Genomic DNA, 17,946 nt, shown 5'->3' on the forward strand with positions numbered 1-17,946 from the left:
TTTTTAAGTGTCCCTACTAATTCTGTGGCAGTCCCCTAAGAACTCCCACACGCTGTTTAAAGTTCAGGCTTTTTAGCGAAGGAACATCAGACACTTAACAGGAAGCACATGTTTGGATTTGGCGCGTTTTGAACCACAAAGTTTGTAAAATCTACAGCGAAGAGAAGGATGAATAGAAAAACAAAATGGGCTAAAAATGTCCTGTGCAAATAGCAATTACCAACATCTCTGGACATGGGTGTTATTATCAGCGTTACGAGTGCACAAATCTGTAGTTTACCTCCAGAAAATGTGGAACGTAAAAGGTTCAGACCAGTCCGACTGCCTGAGTTCGTATTCATTATTGTACCATCACCATGTTGCTAGTTCTCAGAAAGTACTTTGGAAACTGTTTTAATAACTTATAGGAACTAGGCAGAAAAAAAAAAAATACTGCCAGCGCTATAATGAACTGAAATCATCCCCTATATTTAAACTTGCATTAATGCGATCCCAAGTCTGCAATTATCAGTCGTGCTCAACTGGCTTACAAGGTGACTCGACTAATCAAAACTGTGGACTGCCTCCATCCATCCTGTATTCCCAGCCATACATCATAACTCTACAGCTCAGTTGAGCTGCGGTCCTGGTGTAAAGGTCAGTAGCTCCAGGCTGTCCGTCTGTCTGCCTGCATTTCACTCTCTTTCTCCGCCTCTTGAATGCCTAAATAAGAAAAGGTTAGTACACTCTGCTGCTCTTGCCTGAAAGGTCACGCGGGAGAGCATGCAGGATGCTCTTACATTCTTTATCAATGTTATTTGCTCAGCGGTGCTGGCAAAATCTGTTTCGTGTTTTGAATGTGCCTTTGTGTTATCTGTCTGTTTCCGCTGGCCACACAGCCGTGCTTAGGGGATAACTGTTTCGGTGCTGAACTTTATGTGGTGGGAGGGACGACGCCAAAAGCTCCCCTGATTAGCTTGATTCAGCTCGTCTGTCTGTGTGCGGAGCAACATGCACAAGGAAGAGGCAATAAAGGCAATAAGTTTGGCTAATTGTGGTGAGGCAGATGAGTCAGGGACTTTTATGTTGACATGTACAGAACTGTACTAATGTTTTAGTCTCTCGGGAGTAAAGTGTGTGTCATCTCTCGTCACAGAAGACCTCGGTCTAGAGTCGTCCATTCTCTTGTGCTGGCTGCCTCACTCTTTAGCCGTCTGTTCCTCACGGTGCCGCCTTAATTGGGTTCCACTTCTTTTAACCTCCTGGCATTTATGCCCTGCTTCGTGTTTTTGTGATAGGTATTTTCTTTAATTAAACCTACTACAAACGTGTTGGTTGTAAACTGTAAGGTAGATGAGTAGCGTTCATTTTAATATACACTGACTAACAAGACCACTGTGTAGGTCACCAAAAACACGAGTCAATAGCCTTGACTTCGTAATGAATTATTTGTAGCCTTTGTCAGCCATGGGAAAGAAACCACTTGAAAGCAGCACTGTCATAACCTACCTTCACTTTGTACCAAACCTGGCTGTGAAATGTTTTGTAGACCTAACATTACAGATGATGTCACCTTCAGAAGCTGTTGCGTTATTTATGTGTAAAATGTTCGTCAACCAAGACCTAAAAAAAAGGTCCGTTCTGTTGTCTTTAAACGTTTCTTACAGAAAATGGTGTAACAATGATTGCTTTGTGGTTCTGCCTGCTGCCGCTGTGCTGCTCGATACGTGCAGGGATCTGCTCGTTAATATTTGTGGTGTAGGTGCTGATGACGCCCTCCTCCCCTCCCCTCACAAGCCCTCTGCACTGTGGACATTAAATAACAGGTCTAAACTGACTTGAGCATCCCCTCATCTTGAAGGAGAAGTTCTCAGCTGCTCGATTTTTATTTATTTTTTTAAATCTACTTCAAATAAAAAAATTCAGCTCAGACAGGACGTATCTGACTGTGAGCATGGCTGAGTATCGTTTACTCTGCCTGTATGTTTACGTTTGTTTCCATGTCGTAGAATGAATTCAACCGACCGCATGAATCCTCTATGGTAATGTGTGATGGATAAAAATTTCCGTCCAAGGTGCCTATTGCGCACTTATGTATATTATCTGAATCCAGCTAAATAAAGAAAGGCTAATTTTAATTATGTCATTATTTTATAATGTCATCCAGATGAGAGCATCGCTGCCCTGGCTTAGCCTTAGCATGTCAGTCAAGGGGGAGGACAATTAAAGTGACCCCGCTCTCTGTGAGAGATAGAGCACAATTGAGCAAACGAGAGGAGGGAGGGGGGATCAAGATAAACTTGAAAGACTGGGGAGCACTCGGAGACAGCGAGAATATGAAAAGGAGAGACAAAGAATGTGGAAATGCCACCCTTCAGGGATCAACCGGAGGAGGAAACGTGACAGAGAGAGGGGAGAGGAGAGCGAAGGGAATTGAGTGGAATAGATGTGAACTGGAAAAGACACAGCGAGGAGCGGAAAGTCGGAGAAAGAGCCGAGTTGAAGTGAGGGAAGGTCCTAAATTTAGACATGGAAATCAGGAGAGAACAGCTGCCTCCTTCCCTCAGGAGATACATTTAAATCAGGTCTGGGTGGCCAGAGGGGAGAACAGAAGAACCTACTCCACCGGCCAATTAGGTGCACAGAACAGTGTAGTGTTCTAATATAACCATCATCGTGGCCCCTTTGGCCCTTTCGGTCCCACTGGACGTGTAGCACCGGAAAGTGATGGGGGGCTTAGACAGAGGGATCCCCGGACTATTGTAAATTTGTGTACGCACAAGAAATACAGGACAGGAGAGGAGAGGAGGAAAAAGAAACATTGATATGATTTTTGCTTGTGTCCATCCCAATACAGTAAGTCAACGACTTTACAGTGGCGGCTGAGATTCACAGCCTGTTCCGCTGCTGCATCCTGTCTTATCACACTATAGGCAGGGTGTTTATCTTTTTAAACGCATGACTCATGCAGTACAATTCAATTGCGACTATATTATCTTCGCTTGTTTCCTGGTCTTTAGCGGAAATCTGAATAGATCAATCATATTTTGAAAGCTTCCATTCTCCCCTCCGAGGCACGTCCGTTAAATCGCTCCAATCTTACTTTCTCGTGTTTATTTGTAAAAGGAGATCATTTGGAAAACAAACGAGTGTATTATATTTTCCCATATGAGTGAAGGGTTGACAACAAAACGAGCGTTCGCGTCCCCGGAGTGTCTCCGGCTTGAGTGACATTTTGCAATGACACATCCACTGCAGCAATGAACTAAAATTATACTGTGCAAAATCAGATATAAAAAAAAAAATTAAATAAATGAAAAATACAGCATTGCTACCATTTGGTGTGACTGTTAACTTCTCTTTTTGGCCGGCACAAAAGAAATAAAGCGTATCACGCTGGGCCGCGCGTCGCCCCGGCGCACGGGTGAGAAAAATGAGAAAAAGTAAGTGATTTAAAGAGGAGAAGTAATAAAGAGAGCAAGGGCAGGCGCAGGAGAACGGTAAATCGCTGGCAGATCATGCTTCATGCAAAACTTCCATGAATAAAACATATTCCTAGACCCCCATAGCTCAGATCCATTTTTCCTCCTCTTCCCGCTCTATCTCTCACACGCATGATTAACCTCGGGAGGCCTTAATCAACACTGGAAATGACCCGTGCTCCTTGACTTACCTCTCTCTACCTCTCCACCCCTCCTTCACCTCATCTTCTCTCCTCTCGACGTGTCCTTCTCCGCAGGTTTCTCCTGTAATGGGGTTTGCCTCACCTGCTAACCCAGTAGACAAACACTATCTGAGGGTATGTTTATCTTACCTGTGCAATAATTAACTGCCACCAGAGAAATACTAAATTGCAGATGAAATCATTGAATAAAATGGGGAAAATCCATTAGCGGGGGGAGAAGTGGTCATAGTGGTATTTAAAACAGTTTTTTTTAATCTTTCTTTATATATGTTTTCCTTTGCTTTGGTATTTTTTCCCATGATCCTTTCCCGGGGGGAGGTATGCCGGTTTAAGACATGAGAACTGGGGATGAATAATCTGCCTTACCATTCAAACTGTCTTTAAAAAGCTATCCTCAGGGGACGGGGACAGGGATAGATTTACGGTTATTATTATTTACTTGCTTACTTGCCGCCCTCCACACACACAAATGAACCACACACGCGCGCCCATGCAACAGTGTGAGCTGTCCAGAGTTCTGAAAATCGCCAGGCAGCTGTTGGAAGAAGCAGTCGCGAAAAGTGAGCTGTCCGCGGTGCTGAAACCTAGCTCCGCTCGCTTTAGAGCTCGCACAGGATTATATACTATTACTCACTTCATCTGTCTGTTTCTCTCACGGCATGCAGCCATTACACGCATCAACATCCACACATGCGCGCCAGTCCATGGAGAGCAGTTTTTAATTGGTCTTCCCTGTGTAGCAAAGGTTTCAGGGTTGGTACTGCAGGCTAAATGCCTCCTGTGTGTTCAGTGTTAGGGTCCAATTTAGCACACAGTAGTGACTGGCCAGCCTTCCTGAACATTTGCTTTGTAATTAGGGTGTTAAGCTTTTTTTCCCCCTGAAACAGAAACCAGACTCTCTCTCTCTCTCTCTCTCTCTCTTTCTCTCTTGGTCCTGCACAATGAGGTTTACTTCTACAGTAGGAAAGGAGTTTTTTATGAGAATTTTTACGAACCAGTGGGAAAAAAATCAAATCAAATGACCTTTTAGTGTAGCTGTAGATTTGATTTTATAGGATTCTTTTTTTAAACTGGATTTTATCACACGTCTTTAATTACGAAAGCAAACTTGCAAATCAAGAAATATGCCATCTGTCTCACTCTGCTGTCTATCCGCGAGGCCTCCTCCCGCTCCCTCCTGAGGCGTCTTCATCTCCTCTTACGTGTTTCTCTCTCTCTTTTGTGTCATGTCGCAGGTGTCAGCGGCCAGTATCCTCTGGTTCAGAATGTGACCGTGACAGAGGGAGGGACGGCGAACCTGACCTGCCGTGTGGAGTATAATGACAACACCTCCCTCCAGTGGTCAAACCCGGCACAGCAGACCCTCTTTTTTGGGGACAAGAAAGGTGAGCTGGAGATTGACAGACACTAGCATCCTCGTGACAGTTGCATCCTTTAAGAGTATTCCCTGTGTTCGGTTTGCGGTGCTAGAGAAATGCACAAAGCCAGACTTGTTTTTTTTTTGTTTTTTTTTTCTAGGTTAGGAAGAACAAGCTAAAAGCCCTCCCTTTTCCTGTGTGTTTGTCACTTGAATAAGCTACTGTCTTTGTTGTGTCATGGCATCTGTCCCACATTTCATGTGTTTGTGTTTCCTGTCGGTGCCCTGTTTTCATAGCAAGTGCATTCACAGTACAGAGAGAGACTGTACACATACACCCATGCCTGTTTTTTCATGTCTTATCCTCTGGGGATGGACAGCACGTGGCGAGGCCCGTAATGGTACATGCATTTGTCCTGAACCGCTCAGCTTGGTATGAAATTCCCTCGGTTCTGTTCTCGCTAAGATCCAAACTATTTCTGTCAGAAGTTTATTTATGTCTATATGTTTGTGCTCTCCCGGAACGAAAATTCTGCAGCGCGAGCTCCATCCAAAAAGTTCTGGCAGCGCACCAGTAGTGGCTATTATTATTCTTTTACTTTATCCTTCAGCCTTCCACACACCCACACTCACAGACAAGCTAAGTGATAAGGAGCGCTCGGTGGAGGGAATACATTGTGGTCCGCTCTGTTTCTGGCTTGTTTCGCCGAGAACACGATAACCAGCCGCGAGTGTAACCTGCCTTAAACAGTTTGAGGGCTTTAATGCCTGTTTGCTTGTTGTGCGTGTGCACAGTCCATTTTACTTCGCCAACAGAATCAGCATTTACGTTTGAATCGCTGGGGAGTTAGCTGTGGCCGCTTCAGTGTTTACTTTTAACGGTTTTCATTTCTTGGCACTGAGCGTGATCAGTGAAATCAGGTTTTACCACTTGTAATGAAAAGCCAGTGGTGGATCAAGGTGGTCCATTCTCATCTCTGTCTAATTTAAAAGATCATAGTCAGAAGTTTAAAACTGTTGTTCAGATCAAGTTAGAATATCAGCCCACGCGCTCACAAAGTCAGCTATTCACCCCGCTGTGCAAGTGCCCTTCACTGCAGATCTGTGCTACTTAGCTCACACTGCCTCTAGCACATACAGTGCACTACATTATGAATTAAATTTCAGCTAAGAGAACAAACCCAATTACCAGAGCCTTGAATGGCACAGAATTATGGCCTTGTGTATAATTGATGGTGTGAGCGCATCAGATTGGTTACAGATATTCAAAGACCAGTGATCACATACGCTGGTGCAGCCACTGGCAGCCTTGTTAGTTATTTGGTGGTGTGTTTTTTATTTTTATGTTTTTTTTTTATTATTTTTGTTTGTTTTCCAAGGTACTGCAGTTGTACGGCCAATTAAAATCCACATGTACTGTAGCCCACTGAAACATTTTCAGCACAGCTACGAGAGAATTTGGGAGCGCACCATATTTGCCTTAATAATGCACCGATGTGAACTTCACTTGAAAGCAGAGGTTTTCCAGCTTGATGCTGTGTGGCAAGAAAGTCAAAATAAAGTCTGCCTGGTAAACTCGGACTGATTGTTCCGAGGTGCACATGCACCAATCAGCCATAACATTATGACCACCCAGAATGGTGTTGGGGGGGCCCTTTGGGTTCTATGAATAAAAGATGTTTTACATTAAAGATATCCTTTGGGCAGTTTAATTGACCAATCTTCAGCTTGATTGGAATTAATTAGATAAAAAGAAAGGTAATAATCAATCAATGACAGCTCCTGACACCTGTCGTGTCACTCCGCTTGTCTTGTTTGCTCATTATATCCATTTAAAGTTAAAGCAGCACCAGAACGGTTGATCCGTTACTGATCAGGCTTTAGTTATAAAGCTGTTTCACTGGAAGTGGTGTATAAGGTAACAAGCCTCACCACCACTTCCATTGAAACAGCAGAAAGAAGAAGCAGCCTGAAAATATTGTTATCAGCAGAAAAAAAAAAAAAAAACTCCAAGCTCTGCACAATAAACCGTTTACATACTAGAAACGCGCGTAGGCCCGTGGAGAAATCCGTTCCATTAAATGAATGCTGCCCGTGTTATCTCTGTACACACTCGCAGACACGGTGATGCACACACACTCACACACACACACACCCACCCACACAAACATCCTAACAAGCGCACGTGAACGAACCGTGGGCGCGGCAGGACGCCACCAATGTTTTAATGGCTAATAAGTACAAAGGGTTTACTCCTGACCTTTCACACCATCTTCAGCAAAGTCCCCATAAAGAGGATTCATGGGCGTTATTTCGCCGGTTCATGCCTGCTGAAATGATTGTGCCCAGTGAGTCTCTCAGCTGTATTAGTCGAGTGTAATAGAGAATGAATCACACTCTCTTGTAAGTGTCTGGATTAAGCACATATGGGATTTACACAGTCTTCTTCCATTATCGTGCTTCCCACCGGGCTTCCTTGTCCATTTGTGTGTTAACGTGCCGCATGTGTGCGTGCGTGCGTGCGCGCGCCTCTGTGCGTGTTTGCATCCATTTACCGCACGTGTCTGTGTGTGGATTTTTGCATACAGCAAGTGGAGGCATGCAAGTGCAAAGCATTTCAATCTTCGTCCATTTTCATTTTCACTTACCTCCCTTTTTTCGGAAAGAGCGGCAGTAAAAAGCTGAATTGAACATCAAATTCAACAGTTGATGTTCTCTGCAGGTTATTCCATATCACACCAGGGGTCGGGCTTGGGGGTCTATTTCATTGCATTTCCAGTGCAGGGCTCTGAGATTGGAAATGAAAAACCAGCCAAAGACTCTTATTATCAGAAAAGCAAAGGGATACTACTGGGTCCCCAGAACTGTATTGGTGTCTTGTGCCCGGCCATGTGTGTGTGTGTGTGTGTGTGTGTGCGCGCTTTGGGGAGTTGTCTTGCTGAACGTAGCAAATTCAGATGCACATGCTGATGGGAGCACTGAGATGGTGAGTGTTTCCAAAGTGCCACTGGCAGTGTGAGAAAGGAAAGATGTCTCAGCTGCAAACGCCTTTGAGCGCAGTGGGTTTCAGATTAATTTTCCTTGCTGCCTGTTGGGAAGGCAAAGATGGGGATTAGGGCAAGAACACAGTTGCTCAAAAATACAACCCCGACACACCGACTGCTTGCTCTGTTAGAAAAATGTCAGGTTTTCCTTATTTCAACACACAAAAATCAATATATTTATTTATTTTAAGTATGCCTTGATGGAGGTTACAGGTTCGCTCGTCCTTGGCGTAATCCCCCCGCGTGTGTGTGCGGCCGTCCATCCGTCCACTTACAATGTTTGTTGTCTAATTCAGCAGATTGTTGACTGCGCGCCTGCATGTGTCACATCACAAAGGAGTGTCACTTACATCCTCTGTTAAAGTGGCGGCCGAGGAGCATTAGCATAAACATATTGCCCTTTTTTTTTTTTTCCTTCCCCAAGACAAACGCGGCAACTGACTCCATTACGGCCCCTTTGAGTGGTGCCGGTTTCGCGGCTGTTGTTGTTTAATGTCAGGGATGAGACTCACCTCTAAGACGTTTTAGTCGGATGAAAGAGACTCCTCTTGTCTCCCGTCCTCTCAAAGGTGCCGCCTGCGAAGAGTTGTTTGAATTTCAAATAAGTCATTGTCCCAAAAGTAGCCAATTTTGTCCTTTCCATCACTTACTACTGAGGGACTTAAGCTGTGCTGTGACACAGAGAGAGAGAGAGAAAGAGAGAGAGATGAGCGGTGGGCAAGAGGGATTCTGTCTTTTATAAGATTCAAAGGAGGCTAATATCTCTGTACAAATTACTCTTTTGGTTTCATGTAATTTGAGACTTGATAATAGCTTTATTTCCTGGATGGAGAAATTTTGCAATGAGGCGTAATTACAATTCATTCGTTATTCCCATACTAGAAAGGGCCTATGTATAATTACTTTCCAGGCTAAATCTGTGGGCCTATTTAGTGGACGCCTCGTGTGTGAGCATTGGCTAAGGTGTGACATTTAAATTACTTATTCAACATGCTTGCTGTAATTTGATAACCCCCCCCCCCCCCCCCCCTCTTTTTCTTTTGCGTATGATTTCTTTTTTAACACCCGCGTCTATATTTTAATTTTCCTGCTGTAGTGCTCCCTTGATCCCTTTTCTGTAATCTTTAAATAATCTGCCCATCTCTTCGTGAGCCAGACAGCATTGTGGCTTATATTTCTCATACATCATAAAGTATTTACCCACATTCGGCTGAGCTTGGCGCGTTGCAGCTTCGTCCGCAGCGTGGCTAATGAAGCAAGCGATCGCCTTGGTGGCCACGTGGAAACAAAAGACGGTGTCAGTATTTCTCAGGTTGAGCCTTAGTAATTGACAGCGTGACATTTGGGCGCAGGTCGTCTTGTCTTGAGAGAATCTGGTCGCTCCGCAGGATAAAACGGTGACAAACTGTACTGCTCTGACAGCGTACTCCTTCTGCAAAAGTACATTTCATTTTGCGACTGATTTCTTGACTGGTCGCGGATCTGCATGTTCCATCCAATGATGGTTTCTTTGTTTTTGATTTTTCTGTTGCTGTAATCCAATCATCCTTTTCCGAAGACGGCTGACCCTTAGATTTGACATCATTCTGAAAGAATGCTTTATTGATGCCTTCCCGTGAGTTCCGTGGCCTCTTTCGCGGTCTCCAGTTGGAACCAGGCTGCTGAAAAAAAACAAACTGGACAAACTGGACAGAAGAAGGTCGCATTTTCTCCAACACTTAAAACTGAGTTTGAACTTGAGTCGGTTTAAGATTACAACGTGCATGTACTAACATGCTGCAGATGGAAAAGTGCCAATTGGAACAATAGAGAGGGCTGAAAAAAGCAGTATTCAATCAAACTGATGGCTAAATAATAACCAGCTTTCAACTTTTATTCAAATATTATACCAAAATAACATTTAAAAATGAATTCCTAATGGAAATTCCATTGCAAACTTTAACCTAATGTTACAAAAATTAAGATTGTCGCACTACAGGCCTAATTAGGAAAGGTGTTGTTTACTATATTCTGCTATGAAATTGCACAAACAGTGTTTGTAACTAGTTTATAGTTTGTGTTATTGTACCCGTGTTATTAATCTGCAAAGGGCTGCTTCTCTGACTTGGAGCGTAACGTTATTAGAAGTCTATGTCTTTCAGTTTTCTACGTCTGTGTGTGTGTATAAACAAACTCTTCACAACTCGCGAATGCACGGGAGAGCAGTGTTATCATGCTAGCCATTAGAATCTGCTGTAGAGAGTCTTTGTGGAGCTCTTGTCAGAAAGACAACAGATAAGGAAACAACAACTGCTGGCACTCTGGCTACCAACCAAGAATCAGACAGGAACCGGAGGAGCAGCCTAAACGCTCGGCACTGCTGTGCTGTTGTTTTCGAGGCGGAGAAAACTGGCGGGTCGACTCTGCTGAGATGGTCACGCATCCAGTTTGTGTTAGGCCCTTTCATTTGTACAAAGCTGGCATCTTGTTTCGGCCTCTGTTTAAAGAATTCCCGCGCCGCTGACAATTGGGTTGGAGTTTTTCGGGGTAATTTCCTGCACGCTTGGCAGCCGAACTCACAGTTATTGAGGATAAACATAGCAACCCTTCAGCATAATCCATGCAAATGAGCGTATTTACACAGTCGATGCAGCATTGCAGTCCTACCTCTATATGAACCAAAAGGCCTCATTTTCAATAATGATCACTGTATTAGATGAGCGGGGTTTGTGTTAACTTCTTTCCACTTGAAAACACAACCAAAAATGTGTTTTGCGCAGACGTGTCCAAACCTTCATGCGTGGAGCTATATGCTAACGGAATCCGCGGCTTCTTGATTTGCATCCGAGCGAAGGTACATGCGTGTTGTGCATGCTGTTTGAAAACTGTACCTGTCAGCCTGTGCCGTCTGCGGATTGATTGAATCTGTTTAAACATTAAGATTAGTGTTATGGGTGAACAGCTAAGGGCCAACTGCTCGTTTTTTAGGCCGCCAGCCTGCTGAATATGAAACTATTCAGGTCCTCAGATGTCAAATATTCAGCTGTCTGAATCAATTTGCCGGCTGTTTGTGGTTGTGTGAGCGTGGGTGTGTGCGTGTGTGTGTGTGTGTGTGTGTGTGTGTGCTTGTAAGTGCATATATATATGTGACTATATTTGTGTGTGTGTGTGTGTGTGTGTGCATGTGGAATATCAAGTATTCCACCTCCCCAGTACGCAACCATGAAAGCTTTGATGCATTCAGAGTATCTGTGCCTGAGCAATTTAGGGGATAGGCTTTTAAAAGTTTTCCAAAGTAAATAACAAAATAAGAAATGCCTGACAGACTTTTTTATTAAACAGATAGCAGAACTTACTCTCAAAAACTTAATCTGAGCAGGAAAGTTAAACTTTTGAGACAGCTGTCCTTTTTTTTTTTTTTTTTTTTTTTCTTTTTCCTGGAAGAGTGCCTCTATGAAACATCCTTTCATATCGGCCTCAAGATTGGTGCGGTGTTCTCTCTGATAGAAAAAAAAACCCGACTGTAAATCTCCAAAGATCCCTAACAAGTCCCTTCTCTCCAAGACAAGGACCATAAAACATGAGAGGCAGAAAAAGAAGAAAAAGGAGACGGAATGTGGGCCTTGGTGGGATAAAGGAGAGGAATTAAGGAGGCATTTTATGAGAGCTTTCAGATGCAGTTATCACCTCTGAAAGACACGGGGAAACTTTTTCTTTGACCTTGAGCGTTCTGCGTCTCCTTCCTTTCTCGCCTCTCTCCGCGCCCGAGTCGGAACATTCGGCTTTTGTTTCAGCCATAATAAGACGCTTGCTCCGCCTGCTTGTGTGAGCAATCTGCTTAGAGGTGCGGATGAGTATAATAATTAAAAGCAGAGATCTGTTTAGCTGCCATTGTGTGTTTCCCGTGGATCAGAAAGAGAGAAAAAAAAATGGCTTCAGACAAATGTCAGCTGTGTTTGTTCAGCTGCAGAGCAAGTTGGGCGAGAAAGGGACCGAATTGTCAAATGAAGCAACAGATCCGGCTTATTGCTGTCTTCATTAGCAGAGCCATTTATCATTTACAGAGAAATACCTGAGGCCAATGGGAATAATTAGCCTACAGTTAGTGTCAGCCTGATTCTTTCTTTCTCCCGTCTAGGAGAAACGTCTGCGGTGCGCAGTCTGAAATAAGAACAAGGATTTTATAACGGAGAGGAAGAGCTGTTCGTGAGGATCTGTTAGCGTTATAAAAACGAGGGCGACTGAAAATATTGTCCGCTTTGACGCTAAAGCTTCGCGCTGAAGTCGTTTTGGAGCGTAGCTGCAGCGGGTATCCCAGGTAAAAACATGCACCTCCTGCTACACCGAGGTTCTTCTACTCTTAGGACGCAGGAGAAAATGTATTCCTCTGCAGAACGCAACGGAGTTTATAGGCAAGAGCTGTCTCCTCGCTGACCCGCTTCTCACAAGGACTTAATGAAGTAGGGCCGGTGAAGGTGTCCCACTGAACTCGGCGTGGCAGGCAAGAGACTGATGAAAGAAAATCATTTCTGTCACAGGAAAAAATCTCCACAAGCCAATTACTGTACGGAGCGCGGCCCGTTTTACATTTTAAAAAGACCCGTTTGCCTCAGAAAGGTATAACAGGTAATGGGGGTTGAGGGAACGGCCGAGATACAGAATATACATTAAGCTATTCAATAAGCATTGCATTCTGTTTGCTTCTCTCGCACCCTATCACTCCCTCACACACGCGCGCGCACGCACGCCTTCACGCAGACAAATTCAAGTCCCCAGATGGCTTGTTGACAAGGAAAAGAGAACAGCCACATACAGCTGAATGTATATTCTGAAATTTGCACTTTTCTCATTATAAAACGGTGTCACTTGAATGAGCAAACACCTGCCAAGGTTCTGTACTAATACATACTGTCCCTGGATAGATGAGGGGATGGGGAGGGAAGGGAGGCCGGCGCTACGACAAAGAGGAAAAGGGCAGGAGGAAAATAAAGGGAGGAAGTTAAAATGTGCATACGCTGTAGGCTAAGATTGAGTTTAGACTGGTGACTGTTTGCCCGTGAATGAACTCTGTGCGCCCATACAATAAAAACACCCCTAATGTAATTACCACCCGTCACGTTCCCTTACCTGCTGCTTTTAATGATAAAGGAGAGCAGCTGGGAGAAAGAAAATCTCAACTGCTTGATATGCAGCCAAATTGGAATGCGTGGATATCTGCTGTATGCCCGCGCAAAGTATGTACGGTGTATATAAACACAGAGTGTGTGGCCATCTGCGCAGCGATTTTGTTTTGCAAGTTTAGTGAAGCTTTGCTGACATACTGATGGATCAAAAACCATCAGCTGTGCGTGATAGTAGACTCCAGGTCTGCGCTCAACTGGGCTGTTTGGACACTACAGTCGCTGTTTCGTTTTGCATATGAAAGTAATTCACTATTGGCTTTCGGTTCTTGTTGTGTACCAGACAAAAGAAAACAGAACATTGACTGTGTGACACGTATGTTGATGAAAAATACAATAATAATTTTAGAATTTGGGCCTGAGAGCTGAAGTGATTTTTATTGTTTTCAAGGATGGTTTCTGTCATTTTAAGTGGTTAATATAACGTGACACATGTTCAATTGTCAATGTTTTGAGTTAGTTATTTGACGCGATGGATGTAACATAATGGCGACTACTAGTTGCCATACCAACCGCAAGTGTGTCTGGTGGAAGTGTGGAGGACCATACTACGCAGACTCTGGTTCCAAAATGGAGAGATGTCACTGCCCATGTCCCTGGGAAAACAGTTAGTTTAGCCAATACAAGGAAGTATTTATTCATTTTGTATGTAGAATATGATTTAGCTACACACCCAAATCAAGCATCACAAACATGCTCCATTATCTCCATTGTGCGTGTGGAATAATGCAGATTGACCTCTTAACGTGACACCTTACCTTCTAATATGTTCCCCAGAAAAGATTTATGTAAAATCATCACACACGTCTCATCACTCTAACCTTCTTTAAGGCTTTTTGACGAGCCAACTGAACGCTTCCCCTTTCAATGAAAAATCACTTATATTTTAAAAGAAACAAGGCATCTTTGACCTTCTCGCTGTGCAGCTCCTCTCCGCCTCTGTTTTTCCTTTTCAAACTCGTGCCTTTCTTTTCATCCGCTTCAGAATGTCTCACAAAGAAGAGACGGCTGACATGTTCGCACTATGCTCCGTGCCTTTCTGAACGCAGCCCCGGAGAAGACAGCATCACGATTCTGGTGTTATGGCTGTTTTCTGTTTGTTTTCTCATCGGCCATTCAGGGGAGAAACCTCGTCCCCAGATGGCTCCTCTGAACTCACGGCCATCGGCACTTGAAATTTGATGAATAATCTCCATGCCTCCGCCGTGCTTCTGAAAAGAAAACCGCATCTGCTTTGGCAAACTTGCCACCTTCAGGTCGCAGGGTGCTAGTTCCGCCGAGATCGAGGCAATCCGATATTTAAAATCCTCTCTCTCGCACGCAAATGGTAAGCTCTGGGTCCTCAACGGGCAGGATGGACCTGGGTTTATTGACCACTTGTCGCAGAAACTTTGATGCTGACAAGTGCAGCTTTGCTTTCTGTCTGAAGAAGGACTAAAGCTCAATGAGCAAGAAATATGGCTGTACTTACATTCAGTGGGTAGTTATAGCGGCATATAAATCTGCCACTCTCTGATGTTGACAACGGCACCATCCTCCACGAACGCATTCAGGACTGTTGGCACTAATGGTCTGTAATGGATGGCAGCTGCCTTCACAGACAAATAGCAAAGGATGCATTCCTCTTCTGTGCACTCTCTGTCGATATCCAACCTTTCACAGAACATTGGAGGAGAGGTTACACTTCTGCAGAGAAGAAAAAACAGTGGTGGGCTGCACTTTGTTTTATGTGTGATAGAAAATGTGAGTTATGTGTAGTGTTTGTACCTTATAGGTTTGATATTTTTCATATTTAAATAAATTGTTTCATCAAGCTGAAAAAATAAGCTACGGCCTACTTTTACTTGTTTCTTTCACCTGTAACTGTAACATGCTCCAGATGTCGCATCCAGCTCACGTCAGCCCTTCAGTGCGCTGCTCTTGATGTGTCTTGAGCGAAGAGGCCTTTCCCCCGTCTTTATGAACTGGGTGCACGGATGGATGGACGGATAGATGGTGCTGGTGTCCCAGGAGCTTCTGCGGGGATCGTATAGAGGGTCTCCTCTCGCTCGCTCGAGGTGGCAGCGTGTCTGGTTTTTGCACTGGTGGGACTAGGAAATAAATTTCGTAAAGGCATCCGGCTTCCATCGTTCTGTTCACATGTTTCTAGGTGACGCCAGGTTTCACTGCTTTTGTCCTCCTGTCTCGTCCCCTCCGCCGGCTTCTTTTTTTGATTCCAAGGCCTCGTCTTTGCCTGCACTGATTCTCTCAGTGATTTCCTTTCCACATCATTTTCCTTTGCTACAAATATGTCCAAAGAATTAAGAATCCAAATGGAGGAGGATTATTAGTGACATACTGACCAACTGTTGTGGCTGTAAAAAGGGGACATTGTATTTAATGATAGTTGAAAATGTGTTTATTTCACTTATTTCTCTCCATTAGTTGTGTGCTTACCAGTTATGTTATGATTTCATGGTTATATATAACACCTTTCATGTGTCTAAACCCAGCCTGAATCCACCCTTCCGGGGGGATCAGGATGATCCTTCTTTTTGGCATCAAAACTCCCCTGATCTGTGCCTGTAACTACTGAAAAAAAAATGCAGAGACGCACGATTCGATTTTGAAATCCCGATTCGGAACTGAATGATAAGAATCCTCGGTTTTGGTAAAACTGGAGTGTTAAATTATTGGTGTCCATTGGCGCGTCATGCAGGTGAAAACTGACAGGACGTGTCGATATCAGGCCTTATTCAATCAAGTTGCTTCTGCAGAGTCGCTTTAGAATTAGGCCCTTTTTATTATGAATGTCAACGAGCGCCATCACAGCTAGGCAACTCGCTGTCGAGTTCTTCTCCTCTTTTCTTTGCTTAAACAGATCAACAAATCACTTTTTTTTTTTTTTTTTTTAATATACCCTGAAATAAGTATCTATCAACGCCCCCCCGGTCTCTCACAAGCAGCTTCTCGGCATGTGATGTTGAAGAGGGAGAGGATGAAGGCAGCGTTGCACTGCGACAGCCAGTGAGTCAGCAACAGTAAATGTATTTTCCTGACATTTGCCTGCTCTTACTTCCTTGCCCAAAGCAAATAAGACAACAGTCGAAATGAAACCTTGTTTAACTTGCGCACACTCACACAGGTTAGTGGAGCCGCTTGAGTCGACAGAATGAGGTCTGCGGGTGGGAGGAAGGAGAGAGAGACTGACGGAAAGAGAGACGGAGGAGACGTTGCCTACAATCAGTTCAAATATTCTTTGTCTTAATTTATTCTTTGGGATGCAGCCTATACGTTTGCATGCGCGCCTGCTGCTCGAAGCACAACCGTCTCTTCTGCGCAGGCCTCGCCATTAGGTGGAGCGGCAGTGCGTTGGGCTAAAACTAATTCGGTGGTCGTGCATTGCTGGCCATGCGCGGTCATACGTGCGCGCGCGGATAAAAAGCAAGAAATGTACTGTCAACGGTGTGAAGCCTAAAGATGTGTCATGTGCCTGTGTCTGCGCGTCACGCCTTCCCAGGCTCGGCACACAGCATGTACAGATAAGCGGTGTTGCGGGGAACAGCGAGGGACAGAACAAATGCAACAGTAAATGAGAGAGAGCAGCTGTCGTTTAGTCAGACTGATTACAACTCTGTTGCCATTTGCTGTAGGTGTTTAGCCCGGAACCGGCAAAGCAAAGCCGTCCATCCCTTGTCAGGTCAAATGACATGAGATAGGGCACTCGCTGACATTTCTCTACAGCTGTCGGTTCTGTGATCGCTGCGGCGTGCGTACACGGGAGGTGTAAAATAAAATAATGCATTTCATGTGCCTCCGTTCGCGGCGACATGAACGGCCAGAAATCCACCTGTGTCTGACATTTATAAAAGTACAGTTGCCGATATGTGTAGATTCTTCGCCTCTGCTGCTCCGTTCAGCTCGTATGGGAACACAATCTGAACACCTCTATATCTAGAGCTGGGAATATATATATATAACAGTCAGCAATTAAATCCACTAAACGCTTAAAGTGTTCTGTAAAATAATTACGTAGATGTTAATTGTTACACCTTTTATGATCCCATGATTAGGTTTATTTTCACATCTTTTATATTTCCAGTTTCCTTTTTACCCTGCACTTTGTCTGTTGGGCTGGAAGTTGGACTTTCCCACCCGCACATTCTCTGCGGGGAACCGATTATGCTCTAGCAAAGATCTGACAGATCTCTGACAAACTGTTTTGGAGGCTCCATAGTAAAATCCAAATGGTGTTTAACCAGACTCTGATAAGATTTTTTTTTTTCTGGCTATGCCAAGCTAGAAGTTGGATGCGGTATATACATTTTTGCAAACTGGGATAAGTAGAAATCATCATACGTTGCAATGACACACTGGTTGAAGGGCAGGGTTTCTCTCTGGGATTTTGATAAAGCCTTGGCCTGTACCTAACTCTTGTTGAGATGCCTTTAAAACATCTCAGTTGATATTGGGCTGTTGCCAATAACTTACAAATAGAAGCCAAACAGAAGTAAAATCACAGCAGTTGGTAATGCAGTGACATTTACCCAATAATTATTAAGTTTCTTATAAAGTAGTGAAAAGCTCTTTCCAAAGTTCATTTCTCCAGTTAAGTTTACGTCATTGTAATACATAAAATAATACAACGTCAATTGATCCATGTCTGATACCGACTATGAATAATAGTTTGGAAAAAAAAGCTGCATGATTCATGTGTGGATGAGCAAAAGGTTAAGTTATTTG

The 17,946-nt window shown here is 43.9% G+C and overlaps 1 protein-coding gene across 3 annotated transcripts in view; it reads left to right on the forward strand.

The window, feature by feature from the left end:
* cadm2a (cell adhesion molecule 2a) overlaps nt 1–17,946 on the forward strand; it is a 200,991-nt gene that overhangs the window by 142,762 nt on the left and 40,283 nt on the right. For all 3 annotated transcript variants that reach the window (XM_047606344.1, XM_047606345.1, XM_047606346.1), the window contains one exon: nt 4,900–5,049. In XM_047606344.1, coding sequence (XP_047462300.1) covers nt 4,900–5,049 — 150 coding nt within the window. The remainder of the gene's footprint in view (nt 1–4,899; nt 5,050–17,946) is intronic.

This window comes from Mugil cephalus, chromosome 15, assembly GCF_022458985.1.
Source record: "Mugil cephalus isolate CIBA_MC_2020 chromosome 15, CIBA_Mcephalus_1.1, whole genome shotgun sequence".
Taxonomy (NCBI): Eukaryota; Metazoa; Chordata; class Actinopteri; order Mugiliformes; family Mugilidae; genus Mugil; species Mugil cephalus.